This window comes from Propithecus coquereli, unplaced genomic scaffold, assembly GCF_000956105.1.
Source record: "Propithecus coquereli isolate 6110/MARCELLA unplaced genomic scaffold, Pcoq_1.0 Scaffold88, whole genome shotgun sequence".
NCBI lineage: Eukaryota > Metazoa > Chordata > Mammalia > Primates > Indriidae > Propithecus > Propithecus coquereli.
The window spans coordinates 9,460,096-9,484,201 of record NW_012155062.1 but is presented as its reverse complement, the minus strand read 5'-3'; the positions used below and the strand labels follow the sequence as shown (position 1 = coordinate 9,484,201).

Sequence of the window (24,106 nt, the reverse complement as noted above, 5' to 3'; positions counted from 1 at the left end):
TGTATTTTCAAATAACTGGTATAAATTTTTTTGCACAAAATTTTAAGACATACTATTAGCTAGCTATAACTACTGTGTTAAGTAATCACATGAAGGAAGAATTCACAAGGAGAACAAAATACAAAACTAGCATAATCATTATTGCATTTAAAAAAACCAAATCAAGTAGTTCTGAATACACTTATTCCTTGTCTTAGTAATGTGTGTATTCATTCATTTTACAACTACTAGGTTTGATAAACATACTAAGATTGTATAAGATTTCTTTTTCTTGGTTGGTTATTATTTTCTATATCCTCCCCTAACAGCAGTTGGAGGTAATTTTCTTTTGAATACAAAGTAAATCAATGTTTATACTATTTTTTACCGGAGTCATGTAAAAGCTGACTTTCTTTGATTTTAAAAAGTTGTATTTAATTTTGGGGCCTTAATTAAGATTTAACATTTGACCATGTATTTTTCTGCTATATAGTCTACATGTCAACAAATTGATAAGGGTTAATTAATAAAGGCAAATCTTGATTTCATCTGTGTTTTAAATATGATTATACAAATTTTTTTTCAATGAGAAAAAGGAGATGAAGAAAACCATTCATGTAGGCCTGTAGGTCCTCTTTGCTCTCAACTGCTTTGAGATAAAGCTTTTATAAATAAGCGTGGATCAAATCAAACTCTTCTCTTTGTATAGAAGAGAAAAAATATAAAGGAAGTTATTTCCTTCCTATGGTCTCAGCTAATTTCTTAAGTCTTTTCTTCAGCTCCAATGGAAACTTCTCATAGCACTTCTTACAGACGGGCTTCATGTCAAACTCCACAAATTTATTCCTAAAGATAATAATTATAAAAAAAGAGAAATTAGTGGAAATGTATTCAATATACATATAAATCATGTGAAATAATTTTATTGAACTAAATGAAGACAGTATATGACAACATCTATATCATGTTTGTAAAGAATTATAATTCTAATCTCAATTATTATTGTGGTAAATGTAAAAAATTCACAATATCGTTTGAAGAAATTGTCCTTATAAATTGGTCCTATACATCTATCTGTGTAACAAAGACTGTGTATTACATTTTACTCAGTGCTAAGTTAACATAAAATCTAATGTAAATGTAATTTAGGTAAGTAAATTCAATCACATTTTAAAGTATCATGAAAATACCTTAAAGAATAAATTGATTTAAAGCAAAGAATCATATTTTTGTAATATGAATGATCTCTTTATTGGAGATAAAATGATCTTACTTAGTATTTTAAATTAAGTAGCCACGAGGTTTCATCTTTCCTGGTATAAAATTATTTTCCTCTTATCCCCAACAACAAAAAAATCACCTTAAATCTTTTTAAAAATTATCTTAAGTCATAATGGGTTATTTTGGTTGTCTGACAGACAGGTTGGTAAGGAAGATATAAGAAATTTTTTAATCACTCTTAAAAAACACAAATGTAACTAGATCACTCATGGTTATATAGTAAATGGTAGCTGTTTGGAGAACTCAATTATTCTTTTTAAAAGCATATTATCAATTTGTTTATAAAACAATCCTGGAGAAGACAACTTCTTAGATGGCCTCCTGACCATTGGTAATGCATTTTCAATATTACAGTAGCTTATTACTGTTGGAATCCAGGGTCTTTAATTTTGAATTAATACAAAACTTTATAACTTATCTGTGGAATTATATTTAGGAAGCATTTGTGGACCAAGTCTACTGGTACACTGTCATCTATGACAAAAATTATAAAATTTGCTGATATAATTTTTAATGTATTTTTCAAATACATTAAACTAGACTATTTGCTTCAAGATCATTTTAAAGAACGATCTTAATAACAAAGTTAATTCCTACCTACATAGATAAAATGAAAATCTTCTATTTTAACACACCACACTGGGAATTATTTCATAGCTGTTTTTCACAGAGACCCTTACACTGACAATAATTCAAATATTACATTTCAACTAGCAGATCAAATGCTTCAAGGGGGCAGTTTGATTTAAATAACACAGTTGCGTTAATTTCTCCCAAGGTCTACTTAGAACAAAAGCTATTAAAACTGCCTTTTTTTTGATGAAAGAAAAAATTTACTCCTGTTTTCAGAGAGAATACTTAGCAAGCCTTCCATTGTTTTCATTTTATGTTTGCATTTTAATTCCTCTTTATGAAATTTTTAGAGCTCTAAACACAATGGTAATCATGGGGGAAAATGAAACAATCATGCCAGTAATTCAACAGAATTTGGAAGACTGAAAATGAGGAATAAAAGAGTTTGAAGACATCAAGGAAATGAATTCCTAAATAGTAGCATATGGACATTGTATGAAAGCATATAAAAACGTCATAGAGAGCAAATATCTTATGTAAATTAGATGGACTTTGCTTAGATATGAAACATGCCAAAAGAATTTAATATAGAACTTAGAACGCATGCATTTTTAAAAATATCAAACAACACTTAGAATTTATCAATTAGATGATTTTAGGCAAAGAAACCAAAGACCAGGATTTTAAAAGCTGTAGTTATCAGATAAAAATACTTTAAAACTTTTCCCAGTGTCTATTAAGAGACTGGAATTCTTCCCCTTGAATTCATTATTAAAAAAAAAGAAAAGAAAAGAAATCTATACCACACTGTGATTTTAAAAAAAAGTGAGTCAGTCTACAGATTAAGTGAAATATGTGATCACAATCTGGTATTAAGTATGTAACTTATTCAATCTTTATAATTTTAATAACTAAGCAAAAGGACCAACTCTACATAGGACAAATGCTTATGTTTCAATCTCTGACACCTACAAATACATGCCAAAAAGGGGCTGGGGTGGAGGGTGAGGATGAGAAAGCAAAAGACAGAAACAGAACAAAAACATATTCCAAAGGACTAACCAAAGAAGAAAGTAGTGAAAATGATGACAGAAGGGTAGAAAAGTTTACAAACAGACTGGCTTTTTCTTTTTCTGCTTGTCCTTATCCTTTGCTTCTCTCTCCCGTTTGGCAAGTCGCCTCTTAAATTCTTCTGGCATTTTCTCATAACAGTGTTTGCAGACTGGCTTTAGATCAATTTCAACAAACTTATCCCTTTGAGTAGGACAAAGAAGGAATAGAAAAATAACAGGCAACAATTAAAGGAAGAAACTTTACTTTCAGAAGGCCTGAAGAGAAAGAAGAAACAAGGAATCAAATAATTCTCTTTTTTTAAATTCCACGCCCCAAAGTTTTCAGTCTTAGAATTCACACTGGACTAAACCATAGACTTACTTGAGTGTTAACTTAGTGTTGCAGGTAGAACAGGCAAAGCAGTTCACGCACCAAGCCTTATTAAGAGCAGAGACCACTAGAAAAAGAGGAGAAAGATCTGGTCACACAGATACACTGGTATAGGAAGCGGGGCAGCTTAAATTTTCCAAATCTAAAGGAGGACTAAGGCTATTTCCATGTCACTTGGAGGAGGTTCTCAAGAACCTCTTTCTTGAGAGCTTCTTTACTTGCAAAAGAATAACATAGCTAAAAAGCTCAGTACCATTAATTAACAAGTATTGAATCAATCAATTGTATAAATTTATTAGGACTATTTTTTCACATTATTAAATAAATATGCAAACCAAACACTTATGTCTTTTGTGACTGTAGGCTTCAATTTAGGTAAGATTATGATTGCCTTTTTCAACCTTTATTTATACAGTTGTCCCTCAGTATTTGTAGGGGATTAGTTCCAGGACCCCCCAATGATAGCAAAATCTCAGATGCTCAAGTCCCTGATATAAAATGCATATAACCTACAAACATCTTTTCCTATACATTAAATCATCTCCAGATTACTTATAATACCTAATACAGTGTAAATGATATATAAATAGTCATTACAATTTATTGTTTTGTTACTTGTATTATTTTTATTTTTGTTTGTTGTTTTTTATTGGATTTTTTTCCAGAATATTTTCTATCCATGATTGGTCAAATCCACAGATGTGGAATCCTCAGATACAGAGGGCCAATTGTAATTAATTCTTCTCTCTCATCAAGCAACTTGTGAGGCATATCAATGATACATACCATGTCTTACGCCAACTATGCCCCCTCAGCGCTGTGGACAACGCAGTGACGTGCACACGAAATTATGTCGCTCAGGCCAGCTTTTCTGGCACAGTGCTTGCTGATCAGCACGCTCTCTGCTGTTTTTGTCCCTACTGCCATTGGCCCAACAAAGAAAGATGAACTAGATAAATAATTTTTTAAAATCCAGACATTAACTTCTTTGCCTGTAGGAGTCTTTTTTCCAAAGCTGACAGTAAGAAAACAGCCTCCTTTAATAGCTTCTTTTGCCTGGCAACTGTTTCACATAGGAGGAAGGTGAGTTTTATTTTCAATGGCACGAAAGATTGTTTTCCTGAACTAACCTTTTCGCAAACTGCACACGAGCTGTGTTTCAGAAAGTATTTCCTGAATTAGGTGAAGTCTGCTGAGAACCATGAATCATGCTGAAAACAGGATTGTTTAAAACTTTGCCAGGAAGTCTCTGGCAGAATTGTGCGAGTGACTATCAACAAACACAGCTGCTTCCTTTCTGTTCCAGTCAGTCATCCCAGCCTAAATACCACAGTACAAGGGTGGTAAGTCCCAGGTATGCTTGCTGACAAGTGCCAGGTTTTAGCATGTGCAGGTTAAAGTGACTCTTCCTAACTACTCCAGCAGATTAAACTGTTCCCAATACACATTGCTCTAGAGCTTCCAGGAACCAGAAACAGAAACAGGCCTTAGGGTCCACCAGGAAGAGTTCCCACAATTGCTAGCGTAACAGCACTGTGGCAGCGGCCACAGTATTATCATAAATTATTATCATAAATGAGTAACGAATCCAACTCTTAGATATTATATCACTACTATAGATTACTTGAGAAATATGCCAAAGAAATAAAAAAAGTAACTGATTGTAATCCTAGCACTCTTGGGAGGCTGAGGCGGGCGGATTGTTTGAGCTCGGGAGTTCGAAACCAGCCTGAGCAAGAACGAGACCCCGTCTCTACTAAAAATAGAAAGAAATTAATCAGACAACTAAAAATATATAGAAAAAATTAGCCGGGCATGGTGGCACATGCCTGTAGTCCCAACTACTCGGGAGGCTGAGGCAGGAGGATTGCTTGAGCCCAGGAGTTTGAGGTTGCTGTGAGCTAGGATGATGCCATGGCACTCTAGCCCGGGCAACACAGTGAGACTCTAAAAAAAAAAAAAAAAGTAACTGATAATGATCCCATTCCAAACAATAGCAATCACCAACCTCTTTCAATTTTCACATTACCTAAGTGTTTTTGTGTCAAAATGGTGCCATATGAAATCCACACAGAAACTTACCATCACCTTCTATAACACGGTTGCAGTGGAAACAAACATCACCAAATAGCTGAAAATGAATGTGTCAGAATTAAATTTTAGAACACTGAATATTTAATATAATTTCAGTTCTTTATCATTTAAAAACAACTCGCTATCTAAATCCAGAATTTACTACTCATAAAGAAAATTAATAAAAGCTCACTGGCAAGTTTTTACTTCTTGTAATGAAAATAATTTACTTTTCATCATTTAAAAAAAAATCTCTCTAGATGATGATTTGAGCATCCAAATAATTGAGTAATAGAAAATACAGAAAACTGCAAGTACATATGGATAAGAAAGACAAATCAAAAAACCTATAGATAGGAGAGGAAAATAGGCTCTTGCTCAGGCAGAACGCCGAGGACTAACTAAGTGTGGGGTGTGGGGCTGGAGCAGGCAAGAAGTATCACAGGGTGCTACATTGGGGAGGTGGGGAGAGTTTAATGAGGAAAAGCACATTTATATGGTTGTAAAATGAGTGCCCATAAATTGCTTATTCTAATACTTGCACGAGAGGGACGGAATAGTGATTCATAGTGGAAATACGAGCCAGCTCTGTGTCTGTGCCTGGGTGACCACCAGTGTCAGAGATCAGTACAGAGCCCTCTAGAAGCAAGGCCCTGAGAGGACACATCACCACCTGCACAGTGCCGTAGCCTAGAGTGTGTCATCTCGTTATCTCGTCTAATCATGAAGAACCATCAGATGAACCCAAGTACAAAGCGGTCTATTAAGGGGGTGGGGGAATCTGTAGTCTTCAAAAATGTCGATGTCATCAAAAATTTTTAAAAAGGTTCTGGAAATGTTCCAGATTTAAGGCAGCTAAAGAAACATGACAATCCTAGACTAGGTCTAGTCCAGGAATGCTATTAAGGACATTATTGGTTCAAATGATAAAATTTAAATAAATGGATTAAAATATTATATCAATACTGATAACTACAACTAAATAAAAGAGTCCCATAATCTTGGGAAAGATACATTGAAGTATTTACAGGTAAAGGATGATGATGAACTTACTGTCAAATGCTTCGTTAAAAAAACTTTGCATGTGTTTATATATAAAGATATGTGTATTTATTTAAGTGTTTTTATACAGCAAGATCTAATGCATGCAAATGATGCAAATGGTGAATCTGAGTAAAAGATATATAGGTATTCTTTGTATTTTTTATTTTACAATTTTTCTGAGTCTGAATTTATTTCCCAAATAAAAGGTTAAAAATAAATCTCTATAGACCAACATACGTTTTCTAAGAGATTTCCTTGTAGCTAAAATATGGATAAGCTTAAATTCATAAAAGTGTGAGTAAAGTACCTGATTATAGTGGGTTTCACAATATGCCAGGCCCTTCCTCTCATAATGGCGATGTCCAAGAAATGGTTTTTCACACTTGGCGCAAACAAAATGCTGGAAAAAATTGCTATACGTCATTTTTCAATTGCCATATTCTAACCTATCCTCAGAGAAGATATATGAAGATTTGAGGTAGTCATTTCATTTGGCCATAGGTAACTCTGTAATACTTTTACAGTCTTAATTCAGGTGTCTGTGAGTCTTTGACAGGTTACTTTAAAACCCAGCCCATTCAAACGACACAAAATGAGAAAAGAGATGAACATCTTAGTAGCATCTGCTACTGCTGCTGCTGGATATAGAAGACCATGACACTTCTTGCTACAAAGGAGGATTTAAGAACAGAAGTGCACATCTTATGTCTTACTAAGAGACCACAAAATCAGTGTGTATTCTGTGTTCTTTAACCTTTAGAATCTCCTAATCTTGCTAACATACCTGAACCATGGACATTCAAAAGCACCGGTTACCCCTATGCCATTTACAACTCACCTCCACATGCCACTGTTTGCCCATGGCATTTACCACACGCCCCTCTATGGGCCGTCGGCAAGCGCCACAGATGGGGACTCCCATTTTATCGTGGCACGGCAAGCAGTACAGTTCACCTTTCAGCTCCCGGGCATCTGCTGTCAGCTCCTTCCTGTCAATGAGAAAGATACCCAGCTGAATACTACCACTAAGAGAGGGCGAGAGGACAGGCAACCGATGTGGCTAGCACACTTTTTAGAAGGTTCTAAAAGATAATACTGTGACCATCCCTGGTAATTTCTTTTTCCCTCTTTAGAGGTGACCAGAGTAACCTGAATTATTAGGCTTGAGCAGGTTGCAGATTCCTATCCAAACATCAGTGTCTTGTAATAATGATAAGATATGAGAATAGTCAGATATATATGACCACCCCAATATTTATCATTTCCTTCTCATATCATCACATTACATTTTAATCCATTTGTCTTCCTTAAAAAGCTACAGGTAATAATCACAGTGCTGAGGGTAGACTCAGTAATACTACCTGCTGTGGTGTGAATGTGCCCCCCAAAGTTCACGTGCTGGAAACTTCATCCCCAGTGCAGAGATGTTGGGAGGTGGGACGTGAAGAGGTGATTAGGTCATGTGGGCTCTGCCCTCATAAATGGATTCATGCCATTATTGAGGGAGTGTGTTCCTCATAAAAGGATGAGTTCAGCCCTGTACCCTCAACTCCATCTTTTTCTTGTCCACATGATGCCTTCTGCCATGTTATGATACAGCAACAAGGCCCTCACCATATGCTGGCCCCTCAGTATTAGACTTCCCAGCCTCTAAAACCATGAGCCAAATAAATTTCTGTTCATTATAAATTACGCAGTCTGTGGTATTCTATTATAGGAGTGAAAACTGGACTAAGACACTACCTTTCCGAACTAACTGAGGAGTCTGAAGACTAGTTCCATTTATTAACAGTTATTTAAATTGTCACAACCTGTCAAGAACAGTTATAGGTTAACAGAAAATAAACAATGAAATGCCCATAATTTTCCTTCTCCAAATGCTTAAATTAGCTATTATTTTCAGTATCCTGTGTCAATAAAAATTTGGCCAGAGAAGGCCCAAGTTAGCCAAATGGACTTGTTTGAATTTCATCTGTTTTAAATAATTCTCTAGGAGAGATGCTCATGAAAAGTAGACAGAGAAATATCCTACAGGAGGAAGGAGAGGCAAGAAAACTAGGTAAGGCATAAACTGATAATTCAATCAAAAAAGATGAGGTGGCTGAACTTATACCACAAAACTATTTTCTTAATCTTTAATCCACTGTTTCTTCTCCCTTCTGTAATTTAGCATGTAAGCTCATATTGACTAAATAATCTTTTTTCCACAAAATTTTTATACTAGGTAGCAAATTCTGAAAATTCATAGCCTAACAATTTATAACTTTTTGAAGATAAAAAATTAAATATATACCCTTTAGATGTATAATAAATCAAGCAAAATTAAATAAATATAATTTAATATATTTTAAGATAGCACTATTTATTACAACTGTAAAAGTTATGTATGTACAAAGACTTCTTTTTTTAGTCTTTGGATTCTGTACTGGAAAAACAGTGATGAAAAACATACTTTTGGAGATAACTGGGTGTATTTTAATATGGACTGATATATCTCTTTTTTTTTTTTTTTTTTTTTTTGAGACAGAGTCTCACTCTGTTGCCCTGGCTAGAGTGCGTGGCATCAGCCTAGCTCACAGCAACCTCAAACTTCTGGGCTCAAGCGATCCTCCTGCCTCAGCTTCCCAGGTAGCTGGGACTACAGGCACACGCCACCGTGCCCAGCTAATTTTTCTATTTATAGTAGAGACAGGGTCTCACTCTTGCTCAGGCTGGTCTCAAACTCCTGACCTCAAGCAATCCTCCTGCTTCAGCCTCCCAGAGTGCTAGGATTATAGGCGTGAGCCACCACGCCTGGCCTGGACTGATATATCTTATATTACAAAATTATTGGTAATTTTTTTAGGTATAAGAGTATTGTGGTTTTATAGAAAAATGTCCTTATTCTTAGATGCATACTGAGAGTCATTATGTCTACAACTTGCTTTCGAACCGTTCAGTGAAAAATGTGTGGTAAAACATTAACTGGTAAAACTAAATGAAAGGTATTCATCATATCATTCTTTTGACCCTTCTATAGGTTTAAAATTTTCTAGACTAAAAGTTGGACAAATACAATTTGGTTTGCTGGAGTAACAGAAATACAGATAAATGTAATCTTTTATTTCCACTGCTTATGCAATAAAAAAGAAACAAATCCCAATACCCGCAGTTGGCACAGTTGAAGTGGTCTGGATGGTAAGGGTCGTTCTTGAAGATGAGAGGTTGCTCGTCAATGATGGCGTGGCACTTCTGGCAGATGTACTTCCCCAGGCCTCTGGCTTTCTCACGATTATGACAAGGGCGACACAGGTGTCTAGACAGAACCAAAACTTAAATTAAAAGTCTTACTTTTTCTAATAATTAAAAAGAAATATGCTTCCCATATCTCTGAAAAAAAATTAAGAAAATCATTTCTTAAAAAATCACTCTTGTGCTTTAGAGCAGAATCAAGCTACATGAAAAATGTGTCCCAACCCCAATATCTGATTTTCAAGAAAGTCCATCTATGTATGCCTATTGGTGGCTCAGCCATCCATGCATGAGCAGTCATGCCCCTGCACAGAAACTCTAGGGTCCCGTGCTAGCGTGCATCACAGAGTCAACACGCTGCAGTGTCCCAGAGCACTGTCTTACATCCCACAGGGAAAACACACACAGCCTTGTAAGAGTCATGTTGTCCACCCACATCCAACAAGGGTAGAAAACGCCTACCTCCCAGCATTCTTGACAAACCCAATATCAGCCAGAACTTCCTGGCAGAGGTCACAGCGGAAGCACTCAGGATGCCAACTGTTATTCATGGCTTTGATAACTCGGCCAATGATGAATTCACCTGTGGGAAAGTAACACACACAGGATGTCACTTGTAACATCCTAAGTAATAAAGTGTGCTACCTTATTTGTTAAAAGTAAGAAAAAAAAAGTGAGGGAAAAAATGTGTTTAAACCTTTCTCCATAAAGAGGGAGTTTTTATTTATTTATGTGTCTACCAGAGGAAGTACCACATTAGAAAAAAATGGTTTTTATTTCATTTGAGTCCTTGTGTTAGATTCAGTAGCCATATTTTTGGGCCGTTTTATGACATCTCTGAACAAGCTTTCCTTTTTCAAACAATATACTGGGCTCTCTTGAATGCCTTTTGGTTATTTCTGGTCAATGCTGACAGAGAAATCTACAGCATATTTTCTTCTAATCCATATTTAATTTCTTTTTTCACTAAACCTTTAGAACATTCTACTCAGTTTCTTCAATCTGTAGAAACCTAATAGAGGTATTAGAGACCAGTGCAGTGGCTAAAATGCAAGCAAGTCAAGCACTTTTGTATCATCAAAGCAACCCCTAAGCATCTGTAAGCATCTTAAGCACCTTACTGATATCTTCCCAGTCTCTTTCCGGCAAATCCAAAAGCTAGATAAAGAACACTCCGAAAGACCAACTAATAGGAGTCCTATTTCCCTAAATACCTTTATCAGTACCCTAGACATCCTTAAAAATCAACTCTTTTGGCAGGCACCGTGGCTCATGCCTATAATCCTAGCACTCTGGAAGGCAGAGGAGGTAGGATCTCTTGAGATCGGGAGTTCGAGACCAGCCTGAGCAACAGCAAGACCTGTCTCTAATAAAAATAGAAAAAAAACAGTCGAGTGTGGTGACATTGGTTTGTAGCCCCAGCTACTCGGGAGGCTGAGGCAGGAGGATTGTCTGAGCCCAGGAGTTTGAAGTCGCAGTGAGCTAGGCTGACGCCACTGCAACAGAGGGAGACTCTGTCTCAAAAATAAAAAAATCAAGTCTCTCCAGCTTTTGATATTCTTCCAGTTTGTTACATATTAATAATAAAGAAGATGACTGATAAAGTACCTAACAATTATTTAATATAATGAGCACCAAAAACAATTTTTACCATTGATATCTTTAATAATGTTAGGTGACTGAAGTGATTTTGAAACTTACTTTTTATTTTACATTCAGCAGTGAAACTTACCACACTGATGACAGCAAGGAGCGAAGAGCATCTGGAAATCATGTTCACAGTATTTTCTTCCTTCAAACTGAAAGAGAAAGTACTGTTAACTTATAAATATGAAACGATCACAGGAGGAATATAATTATTCAGTGGAGACATACAGGAAAGAAAAAGATGTTTTTGAACTAAGAGTTTTGCCCTAAGAATTTATAATTCTACCGGGATTTTTAAAAGCAGATATCCTTTGATACCTTCCATACACCTACATGTTGGTACAGGAAAGACATCTTGAGTTGAGACTAGGATGAATGTTATGCCTCAGAGACTGGTGACCTGGTTTTGACTGTGCTTAACTGTTTCCAGCTCACCTACTCTACCTTTAAGAAGCTGATGACAGGCCGGGAGAGGTGACTCATGCCTATAAACCTAGCACTCTGGGATGCCGAGACAGGAGGATTGCTTGAAGTCAGGACTTAGAGACCAGCCTGAGCAAAACCGAGACCCTGTCTATACTAGAAATAGAAAAAATTAGCCAGGTGTGGTGGTGCACACCTGTAGTCCCAGCTACTTGGGAGGCTGAGGCAGGAGGATTGCTTGTGCCTAGGAGTTTGAGGTTGCTGTGAGCTAGGCTGATGCCACAGCACTCTAGTCTAGGCGAAAGAGTGAGACTTTTGTCTCCAAAAAAATAAATAAATAAATAAAATGCATTTCTTTCATTCACCTCCACTGCATACAGGCATGATAAAACTCGGACAATATTTGTGTGATGAACAATAGGAAATAAGTAAACAGTACCAAGATTTTGTAGTATAGCCTGCAAATGTTTAAGCTAGAAAAAATCTAACTTAGTCCCTAGTTAGGACATTAGCATTTTATCTTACAGTCTATGCCATCCAAGCATTGTACATATATTATTGTATTTATTAAGTACCTATCATGCATCAGATACTAAATGAGTGCTAGAGATACCAAATTAATTTGGCTAGTCCTTGCACCAGAGGTATTCAAAGTTGGATGGGAAGACAAACATATAAATAAATATCTATAATAAAGTATGGTCAATGTTCTCCATGCTAGACATATAAACAAAGTGCTGTATGGACTCAGAGAAGATAAATGAAATGAAGCAGATGAGATTAGGCTGAAAACACCATTAATGATGTCCTGTAATAAGAAACACCTTGGGCAAAACTACTATTCCCTACTGATGATAGATACTGCAGAGCACAGGAATCAATAACTCTACCTTACATTTTTCAGTGGCAATGGATGACCATCTTAATGACAAACTTTAGGTTCACTTTTTAAACCACGTAATCTAGTGGATTCAAGTTTACCTTGAGTAAGGAGCCAATAAGGATAATAATCCTAGTTGCTACTCTATCACTCTCAGGAGGAACTGCAGCCAAACCAGAAATACCAGTGCTCCCATCTCCAGATATACCTTTTAGTGAGTGGTTAAGAAAAAAGGGTCTCATTCTAGACTTGTCTCTGCGGCCAGACAGAATGTCCTGATTAAGCCAAACTATCAGTAAAAGTGAATCACATTTTCAAGGGGAAGTGAGTGCACAGGACCCACCTACAAGTCTTCACAGCTAGTCTTCTGCAGAAAAGAAAGATTAGACTGGAAATCAGGGAAGGATGATGTTTTAATAATGAGACAAAAGCAATAACAAAGGTATAGGGTGGGAAAGATGCATTTGTTATTAAAGAAAGAATGAAACACATAAGTTGTGTCTCAAATGGAAACCAGGTAAGTTTTTGATCTTCCTTTTCTGGAAAACAATTTATTGCTGGACATAACTGAAAACGCAGATTATCTGTTCAAAGCCCTGGATAGCTTTTTCTCCAATATCATTCGACCAAAAGGAAAGCTCTTATTTTCCACATGCAGGTTTACAAATTCCTGGCCTAGAAAGGAGGTTTAAACAGTAAACACTGCAGCTAAAATAGAACTCTTAGGAGAGCACAAGCTGGGCAGCAGCCCATTAATAGCCTAGTTCTGGGTATTCATAACATCTTTTCGAATAATGCCAGACAGACCAGGGAGGTATTATTTATAGTCCAGTGTGAGGGGTGGGTGGGAGGACAGGATGAGTCATGCTTTATTCTGCTCTGCGTGAGGCTGTTACTGAGCCTTTCCCTCTGACTCAGCACCAGTGGCCTTGCAGCTGACAGGCCCAGCGCAGCACCAGGAGCTTAGGAAGTAGCCGAGCTGGTTAATGAAGGTAGTGTAACAATAGTATTCATTCCCTGTGGCAAGCAAAAGAACAATACCGGAGAGAGAAATTGATGGAGGGCTGGAGCTCTGGGTGCTCCCAGAGGGAGCAGCAGCCCCAGGAAGTAAGGAAAATGCCCGGGAAACCACGGCCTGTCTTTCCCTCTGAGTTCTTCTCTATTGCTCCTCTGGACTCTCTCCTGAGGCTATTGCCAAAATCACCCACTTCAATAAAAATATCTTACGTTTAAAAAGAATATGTAAGGGAAAGAATACGGTATCAGATATTAGAAGGCCAATTAGGTTCTAATTTATTTCGTGCTTCAAATCTCTTGTTATCAAAGACAATTCAACCCCTCTGAGCCATAGGAGGGAAAAACAGGGAGGGATAAAGAAGGGATTTATACAGTATGAAGACTAACATTCCCCCAGAGCCAGATTTCTAGCATTTCCTTAGGTGTTCCCAGCATGCCTCCACTGCAGCCAAGTTAGAGATTTGAGAGCCTTTTGTCAGGACTCTACAGAAGTAGGTCCTTAGGTCCCTTTACCCAAACTGAGTAACAGCCACCACTACCACCAGCAGCAAACTCCCCTTCTCTTCCTGCTGCCTCAGAGCCCAGAGCTTTCCTTTTTCTCCTTCTTACCAACGCCAGCTACTACGGCCTCAGCACGGTCTCTAGGCCTGATGCCCCCCATGCATACTGCCCGGAGCTCGTCTCCCACCTCACAATGGTCACTGGTCCATCCCATCCCCAGAGCCTTCATTCTTGATGAAAAAAAAAAAGAGATTCCTACTGACCAGGGAAGGAGTTGGGAAGAACTGGAAGAGAAAACAAAGTCCTCTTCCCACTGCTGAGGTTTTTGTTGTAGGAAATTTGTGTTTCTGGAATACAGTAGTAGCTCAAACAAATGTGTGCTAGTGAATACAAAGCATTTCCTAACCTACCTCCTAAAGCTGCTTCCCAGAGTCACATTACAACTTTCATGCTAGTTGTGTATTTCATGTCCCCGAGATGGGGTAAATCGCTTTTCTGCAGGCTGGCCTGGGAACCTCACTCCCATGAGCATTGTTTCTATGGGAAAATGCTGCCTGAGTGGCAAACAATTGACTTACTAACAACCTTTGTAAACTACCTTTCCTTCCTCAGGCATGGGCTTGTAGAACAGGGAAATTTAAAAGAGCAGCCATTTCTGGCTGTAAAATAATTCCACACACATATATTATCATATAGAGATAGATGCACATATATACACAAATATGTAAGGAGTAAGGTGGTAAAAGTAAATTACCCAATTGATCTCTCTGATACACACATACATACGGACGAAACTCGCCTTCATTTACAGATTGGGGTCAGCTTCCCTAGACCATCGCCCAAAATACATGTTTACTGTGAGAAAGGGTCTTTCAGTAACGGTGAGAATACTGAAAATACTACAAAGCAAGGGTAGACCATATGTTAACATTCGAAGAGCAAGAAAAACAAATATCTGGAAAAGAACACAGACACATAGAAGACCTAAATATAGACAGTATAGTTCCCCAAAATGCTCATATCCAAACAAGATCCTCTTTAGAAAATAAATGCATGGGAGCACCTCTCGTGGCTAGCAAGTCATGGAGCAGGTGACACACCACACACTGTCCTTTAGAGAGGATGTCCAGTGGTCCTCTGAGAAGGTGGAAAGACACAGAGGCAGGAATCAGCAAGGTATATGCACAGGCAAGCAAGTGGGGACCTGAGTGGAGAGGCCAGAAAAACTGGGGCTGAAGATTTTGAAAGGATTTTGTGTGCTGAGCTGAAATGCTTAGGTATGAAAGGCAGAGTCATGGGATAATGTGGAATCTGAAATAAGAAAACAAATTGAACAATTTAAATGGTGGGGTCTGTAAGGGCAGCCCACCTAAGCCACTGCCCACAAGTCCCATACACACGCCATCTCTGACCTGACAGCTACCAAATACTTGGCGTGTACCTGGCACTTCAATATAATCTTCGATAATGAAACTGAAAGCGAAGGAGGAGGCCTCGGAAAAGAAGGGAGGGAGGAGAGGGAGGGAATGGTGCCTCTTTGCTTCTGTCCAGGTTGACTTACCTCATAGAAGAGTCCTTCTGGGAACTGCTGGAAGCACTGAGCGCACACGAAACACTGTTCATGGTACAGCTCTCCGTTACTGTTCACGATCTTCTCAGCAGGTGCAAAGCCTCCTTTGCAGCGCTCACAAGTGGCGCTGGCCAAGGCATTGGCCATGTTGCTGTAACACACAAAGGACGGCAAATCACAGACTGTCAATCTTTTCTTAGATCTAAGACCAAACAACATGAAAAGCTGATGAGCAAATTCTATCTGATCACAAAAATCATATTTTATCTATAAAGTTCAATTTCCTGCTTGTTCCTTAACTACTCTAACTGTTCCAGTCTCTTCAGCGTCTTGGGTTCTGTAAGGGCCTCCTGCTTTGATCCTGTTTGTCTAACACTTTTGGCATTCTTCTTGTTAAATATACTGCAAGTGAGTGCCTACTATGTGTTAGGCACTAGGGACAGAGATGAAAATCATGAGTTGCCTCAAGCAACCTGGGCTTATTGCTTGATAAATAGCTCAATTAAAATATCCGCAAGTTAGCTGGGCAGAGCTGCCCCTGTAGTCCCAGCTACTTGCAGCTACAGGGGAGGCCTAAGCTGAGAGATCGTTTGAGGCTAGCAGTTTGAGGTAGTGTGAGCTTGTGAATAGCCTGGGCAACGTAGTGAAACCCTGTTTCTAAAAAAAAAAAAAAAAAAAAAAAAATCCACAAGTCAACATCTCAAAGCCAGTTTCTTTCTTTTCTGAGAGCAAAATCTAAACTACATGTCAACTGAATGCCATGTCATAACTCAGACACAGGTTATCCCTTTCAAAGCAACTGTACTTTTTAAAAGCAGCCAAGATGTCCCAATCCTACTAACTAATTTGTAAGATAAATGCTGAATATTAATATTATAACATATATCTTAAAAGCACAGAATTTTACATTATAAGTATCACTTTACGAATGGCAAAACAGGTTCACAGAAGTGGAGTGATTAGAAAATCACAAAGCTAGTTAGTTAATGGAAGACATAGGACTAGAATCCACATCCTCCACCCCATAAAATCACACTGTCAATCAAAACAGATTACAACACTACTTTCAGACACTTGAGGGTACATGACAGGGACACACCATGTTTTGTAGATCAGGAGAGTGAAGCCAAGCAGCCAAGTATCTCCCGCTGAGCCCAGTGGTTTGAGTAATTCCCTCACCAGTAACCCCACAGTACCTAAAACACACAGAAGGCGTTCAACAAAGGACCCCAAGTTCTCTCTAACCACTGCACAGTGGGGAAGAAGAAAAGCAACATGGCTTTGACAAGCATATCATTAGATGAGGATTTCACATAAAGATCTGCTTTGTTTCTCAAAGTCCTAGAAATAGAGAAGGTCCCCTATCCAGAGCAGTCACCAGCCAAGCAGTCCTTCACAATTTGGCAAGTTTATTTTCAGATGCCCATTTAGAGAACAAGCCCTACCAGCATGTCTGGTCCCCACTGCAGCTTCTGACCTCCCAGATTAATCAATTCACCTCATAAAGCTACTGCCAATGTTCTCCTGAATCTTCACAACCACTCCGTGAGGGAGATAGGTGGACAGTCTCCACTTTACAGATAGATTAACCAACTGCCTTGCCCCATCAGTTTTCAAGTTTTGCTGTTTCCTCAGCAAAAGTGGTCACACTTACTCCACTTGCACCCAATCCAATAGAAGACAATTGTGTACTTTGCCTTCTTTCCCCAAATGTTTCAAAGAATAGCAATCCTATGTTGTACCCTTGACATAAATAATTCCATGGAGAAATACCATGTTCACCACCAATCAAAACTCAACTTCATTTAATAGATTTGAATACAGAATTAAAATGTTACCAAAAAAACTGAAGGAGAAAGGGAGGCAGCCTCACTGCTTGGCAAACCTGACCTAAGCCTCATGTTAAAAATGAATTTATACTTAGTCATTCCAAAATTACTGTGGATTGCGGGAAAAATATATAAAATTCCCATCTTCACCCAGCTTTGCCATCACCCTGATGAACTGTGGCACTTTTAGCCAAGCTCCGGAGAGGTTTGTGCTGCTTCCTTTCTCCTGACCAAAGTCCACAGGTGTTCCTTGACGGGAAAGTGCAGTAAGCTCCAGATCTGCCCATAACTCTCAGTACTGTTTTGAAGAAAAAGTATATAAAACCACTTTGAAAACCACAGGATGCTACTCAAATATATGGCATTATTATTCATTCTAAACTCCCTCAAAAGATTCATGAAACTTCAGTGATCTTAATGGAACTCCAAAAAAGTTGGAAAAGGACATTCTGGAATGCCCTGGTTCATTATCACCTAAACCAGTGGTTTTCAATGTGTAGGGGTCACCGTGACCCCTTCAGGGGTCTGAACGGTCCTCTCTTTTCCAACTACATCTCTATGGGAGGCTAATTTTCTCTACATACTTCATCTAGAACAATATATTATAATAGGTTGAATGCAGAAGCAGATATGAGAAATTCTTTTATTATGACAGACATTAACAAGATTTGCAAAAATGTAAAACAATGCTATTCTTCCCTCTGAGCTTTTTCTATTTTGGAAGTCATTTTTCATAAAAATATTAATATTAGCAACTCACTAATATTAACATGTAATTAGCTTATATTTTAAACAAAGCAATAAATATTTAAAAAATTTTTTCAGTTTAAATTTCTGAGACAAGAAATACTGACAAACAAAAGTTCTTTGGGGACCTCGATAATTTTTAAGAGTGTTAAGAGGTCCCCAGATCAAAAGGTTTGATTGTCACTGACCTGTTTACACTCGTACTATGGACTGTTTATATTCAAGTTCAAATATTCAAACAGAATTAGGAAATAGGTAGACACATTATAAAAACAATCACATATTTCCCATACACAAGAAAAATAAATTAGTTTTAGAGATAATGTAATATGTATTTTTCAAGAAGTATTCTACTCCTTTTGATAACAAGCAGCGGGGGAGGGAGGAGGAAACAACAGTCACTGAACTGTTCACACTTCCCTTTCCTCTCTTGTCTTCCACCCTCTGGCACTATGCTTTTTTAAACACTACATTTGATAGAAGTGACTTTTTAGAAGTCATGAGCAACAGCTATAGCTCTTATTAGATTAGTTATAATTAGGCAGCTAATTTTTCAGAAGATTTTCACTAAAAAGTACTGATGACAAGAAATATGTAAGTGGGGGAATGTACATATGCAAAAGCCTTCAGTACAGAATCTTCACAGCTGGCCAGGCATGACTGATTTATATGATCTACATCCACAAATCGACTTCGCACAGCAAATTTGCTATCATGTAGCTTTCCATGATTCAAGTGCCTCATTCATCGTAGTATGTGAGACAAATTTTTTGGTCTTAAAATGCAGAAATGTGTAAATCCAAAAGTCATCTTGAGAGTTCAAGCAATTAAAAATATTAGTTACAGTTTTATAATAATTCCCCAATTACTCTTAACCAGAGCTGGTCATGATCTATGAAGATGAAGGACACCTGTTGCAATACCATACAGAACAGATCTCCTTCCACAGTGGAGAAGCAGGTCAGTTAAATGCTCCTTAACAATTACTTGTCAAATCGAGGATGTGCAATACTTCCAAGCTCACAACTTCGAATGAGGTCAATGGTCTTATTTGAGTTGGTCTGAAGGCTACTCTGCACTCTTTGTTAAAAATAGGTTTGCTAAAAGCCATTTTATAATATAAATTAGATTAGCTTTTTAGAGTTACCAGCATGTTCTATATGTATATTGATTTGCTAGTTACACAATATTCCTTATTTATTAATTCAATCCCCTAGAGACAGTATTAAGAAACCCAGTTAGCCTACTTCAAACTGTTAATTGTTAAACTTAACAAAAATGTTTATCAACAATATGTAATTCAATGTTTCACTGTTTCACCCAAACTGCCTCTTATCTTTGGTAAGTTTTAGAGTACAAAATTTATCCATTATAAATCTTGACAACGAAACCTCTAAACCTCCCTCACGGCTGACACAATGAAAACGTGCTGCTCTCAGAAACCTACTGGAGACAAAGACTTTGTACTCCGACTGTGAAGGTAGCATTTCCCCTCACATCCGCATGTTGTCCAGTGGAAGTTTTCAGTGACGAGGCAAACTTTCTGCCTCCCTGGAACATGCTGTGCTGTGAGCTGCCCTCAGAGCCCCTGGGTTACACTGGAAAACCCCATCCTAAGTCCAGCAAATAAAACTGTATTAGCTAGGTCACAAAGGCTTTGTGGATCGAGAGCTCATGAACCCAAGATCTGGAAGAGAGCCACTCCAGCACAGGAGACACTCACAATTTCGCGTAAAAGTCACAAAACTCCTTGTAGACTTTTATGTCACTGTGCCTGCGCTGCAGTTTGGACACAGCCCTTTCGTCTTCATTCCCATTAGCCTCGTGCACATTGTTAAGGACGGTTCCGGGGAGCTCTTCGTTCTCTGGGATAACGCAGGGGCGCACTCTGCCTGGGAAGGCCATCGTGGGTGCTGCAGAGCTCTGAGCCCAGCGCCGAGAGTGGCAGGACACAGGGACGGAGAAACAATATCCAGGCCTCCCCCGCTCCCAGCCAGGGTCACTCCCACTCTTCCCACACACGTCAGCCCTGGCTTGCCAGGGTCGCTACTGCTGCTTCACGTTAAGAGCTCAGCAGCACAGCCTCAGTTGGCACAGTAGTCCGGATTTACTGAGGCTTTCAGTAAGTTCTAAAAAACATTCCACAAACTAGGGACAGAGTCTTTGTCGGAGCAGCCTACCCAGTGGACTCCGGCCATAAACACTACTTCAGGAAGAGAGGGCTGCTTTGTAGGTCTCCAAGAGAGTGAAATATTCACATGCCCTGGGTATTTGGCACCAGGCTTCGACATGAGCCCTGTGCTTCTTGACTTTGGTAGGGGAAAGAATGTTTTGGAGAGCTGGTAAAACACACCTCAATGATCTCCCCGGTGAGGCTGAGGCTGCTGGTACACTCTGAGGAGCCTCTGAATCCTTCCCTGACCTGAGTTTCCACAATCCCAGGGCATGGTTGCCAGCTGTACCCTATAGCTGCCTTCCCCCAGAAATCTGTGAGCCTCTGAAACTTCACTCTTGGCACATAGCAAGAGTCCAGTGATGCTTCAATGAATGGACCCAAGTGGAAATACGAAAGAGCTGGAGTTTAGTTATAACACTTCTATTTAACCCCAGCTAACCTTGTAACTTAGGTGGCCAATGTTTCTTGGCCTTTCTCATGACACGACTAAGGAAGCCATTATATGCTTTGGTATTCTTGCCACATTCAGTCCACACTCTGGTCTCTTACAATCGTGTTAGCAATGACCACAAAGATGATGCAGCACCAAGGGCAACAAAAGGCTAAGCATCTCTCTCAGGGCCCAGTCCCATCTGCACAGTGTGCCATCCCACCAAAAGCAAGAGACCAAAGAGAACTTGAGAAAGAAAATCTACAGAACAGGCACAGGGCACACTTCTGGACAGCGCAGGTCACACCAGAGACAGGAGAGCCATGGAACCAGCAGCAGGCAAACAAAACACAGCTGAGACTTCAAAGAAATAATTATAAATAATGACACCTAAAAGCTAGTAAGTGCTTTCCCTCATATAAAGTAATCCCCACACCACATTCCTTTCAGACAGGCATTACTTACAAATAAGTAAACAGCGGCACAAAGAGATTGAATACCTAGTAAGTAGGTGGTGGAGTCAAGATTTAAACCTAGGTAGCCTGATTCTAGAGCTTATGTGAGAAAATAGCTAAACATAATTACTGGGAAGCAAAAAGGTTAACCAGAAAAGATCAGGTACTGGGTACAAAATGCGACCAGAAGCAGAAAATGGGACCAAGTCTTACCACTTTGAACCCTAAGATCTCAGAGTATGAGTCAGGGACTCAAATGCTGTGGGCTATGGACCCTGCCCAGGTCCACAGCCCATGGCTGCTAGTACAAGGGAATCACCATGTTTAAATAGGAAAGAAACTGTGAACTAACATAAAATCTTCAGCTCCTCCCAGGGGACTGAACAGACCCCCTTCTTGGCCAGAGGGATACCCTAAAACTGAGTTACTGGCCATGAGAAGGGAGGTCAGACATGCCTCATCATGCACCCCTTCCCCTTATAGTAGACATCCTTTGTAACTCATTAACAGGCCTAAGGCTATGGAAGACAAACCTGCAGGTCCTCAATTTACATGACAAATCACTTGAGTCTGGGTATAAGTTCCCTGGCTTGTCTCTGATTAACAGACTTCCTTATCTTAGCTTAAAACATTCTAAGCCTTTAGACAAAGCCTCATTTCTTTAATCAATTACAAATCAAAGAGTCTTCAAACCAACCTATAACCTATAGGCCTTCCCCGCACCTTGAGATGTCCCCACCTTTTCAGGCCAAACCAATGTACGCCTTCCATGTGTTGATGTATGACTTTACACATAATTCCTGTCTCCCTGAAATGTATAAAACCTAACTGTAACTCATCCACATTGAGTCCACTTGCTCAAGGCTTTGGGAGCATGGCTCCAGGCCATGGTCCTCAAATTTGGCTCCGAATAAAGAATAAACCTCTTCAAATTATGGTACAGAGTTTGGCTTCTTTTCCGTTGATAAAACAACCACATGGTTTAATTTTTTTCCTCTCTATTTATCTACATTTTTTAGTTTTTAGGTTTCTTTTTTACAATGACCACGTGTGTTACCAAAAGCTCAGCACCTGTCTTCGAGGCCACATCAGAAGAATGAGAACAGATGGTTTGAGGAGAAGGAAAGAGAAGTTTATTACTTTGCTGGCAAAGTAAGAGGATGGAGACTCTTGTCTGAAATGTCCTCATCCTCCTAATAGGCAGAAATACAGAGCTTTTAAAGGGTGGGTTCTCAGCTTCGGGCAGTTGCTGTTCAACTACAGTTGATGATTCTTTATCTTTGAAGACAATCCTGTCGCTTTCACCCAGGACCTCCCTTTACCCAGTCTTTACCAGGGCTGAGCCATCTCCTGTAGCACAAATAACAAAAGACTTAACCTGCCCTTCCCAACCACTGGCCTGAGGTAGGGATGCAGGTTTTAATTCTCAAAAAGGAATGGAGGATGTTTGAAACAGACAGAAAACATTTTTTTTTTTTTTTCAGGCCATTCCCTCTGTTATACTGAAACAGAGAGAAGAGGCAGAGGAGGGAGACAGAGAAAGAGCCATGCACAGAGGAGACAGAGACAGGCTGAGTCTGAAACTAGCAGCATGAGGCAGTGAGTGAAGGGTAGCATGGCAGGGTGGGGAACCACACATGCCTTCTGCTGGGATTCTCCTTCACACCATGTCCCCAGTGATGACACCCAAATTACCTTTAGTACAGGAGCCATACCAGGAATCTGACATTGGTACAAAGCTTGTGTGCAGGTTTGTCATTTCATCATGTGGGCAGATTCCAGTAACCACCACGCCAATCAGGATACAGGACTATCTATCACCATAGAGATCCCTTTCACATTATCCCCGATAGCCACCCCCCACCCCCCACTCCAACACCTCTAACCTCTAACAACCACAAAGCTGTTTTTCATTTATATAATTCTGTCATTTACAGAATGTTACAAAGATGGCATCATACTCCATATGATGCTTTCAGGTTGAATTTTTTCACTCAGCACAATGCCCTTTGAGATTCATCCAAGTTGCTATATTACTTTCATAGTTGTTGTTTTTTAATTGCTGAGTAGTATACTCCAGGGTATGGATGTATAGTATTTAACCATTCACCCATTGAAGGATATTTAAGTACTTTCCAGTTTTGAGCTATTGTGAATAAAGCTGTATAGAAGTTTTCCAGTTTTCACTGGGATAAATATCGAAGAGTGGAAATGCTGAGTTCTATGGTAAGTGCATGTTTAGTTTTTAAAGAAACTGCCTGTGATATTGTGATTTTTAATGAGGCATATATATTAGGTCTCTGCCCCCATTTCCTGGCACACAGCTCCTAAAACCCCTAGAATCTCTGAAGCAATAAGTACCTTTTGTATGCTAATGTCACTGGTGGCTAAGGCTCCAGGATAGCTTCAGGAGGGGGCTGGTTGCCAGGGAAAACAACCCTGTGATCAGAGGGTTGGAACTTTCAGCCCTAGCCCCAACCCCCAAGGCGAGAGGAGCTGGGGACTGAGCCAATCACCAGTGGTCAGTGATTTAATCAATCACCCTACTAATAAAGCCTCCATAAAACCCAAAAGGACAGGGTTGGGGAGCTTCTGGGTTACTGAACACATGCAGGTACTAGGAGGGGGCACTCCCAGAGAGGGATTGGAAGCTTCACACCCTTTCCCCATACCTTGCTCTATGCATCTCTTCCATCTGGCTGTTCTTAACTCTTCAAGTTATGCTATGTAAGCATTATTAAGGGGAAGCAGATAGGAGCCCTTCCTTTTCTGGTTTCCTTTACTTGCAGCTAGGACTATGTTAATGA

The 24,106-nt window shown here is 39.1% G+C and overlaps 1 protein-coding gene across 3 annotated transcripts in view; it reads right to left on the bottom strand.

Annotated features, from left to right (window-relative positions):
- Positions 1 to 265: 265 nt before the first annotated feature.
- Positions 266 to 24,106, bottom strand: part of LIMS1 (LIM and senescent cell antigen-like domains 1) — a 92,935-nt gene continuing 69,094 nt past the window's right edge. For 2 of the 3 annotated variants that reach the window (XM_012664296.1, XM_012664295.1), the window contains exons 2-10: positions 15,654 to 15,813; positions 11,357 to 11,423; positions 10,087 to 10,207; positions 9,539 to 9,688; positions 7,232 to 7,382; positions 6,701 to 6,793; positions 5,359 to 5,407; positions 3,268 to 3,343; positions 266 to 825 (exon numbers count right to left, since the gene is read on the bottom strand). In XM_012664296.1, the coding sequence (XP_012519750.1) occupies positions 711 to 825; positions 3,268 to 3,343; positions 5,359 to 5,407; positions 6,701 to 6,793; positions 7,232 to 7,382; positions 9,539 to 9,688; positions 10,087 to 10,207; positions 11,357 to 11,423; positions 15,654 to 15,809 (978 nt within the window). In that variant the 5' untranslated portion in view covers positions 15,810 to 15,813 and the 3' untranslated portion in view covers positions 266 to 710. Of the gene's footprint in view, positions 826 to 3,267; positions 3,344 to 5,358; positions 5,408 to 6,700; positions 6,794 to 7,231; positions 7,383 to 9,538; positions 9,689 to 10,086; positions 10,208 to 11,356; positions 11,424 to 15,653; positions 15,814 to 19,961; positions 20,406 to 24,106 lie in introns of those variants that run through there. The other variant, XM_012664294.1, reaches the window with a different exon arrangement.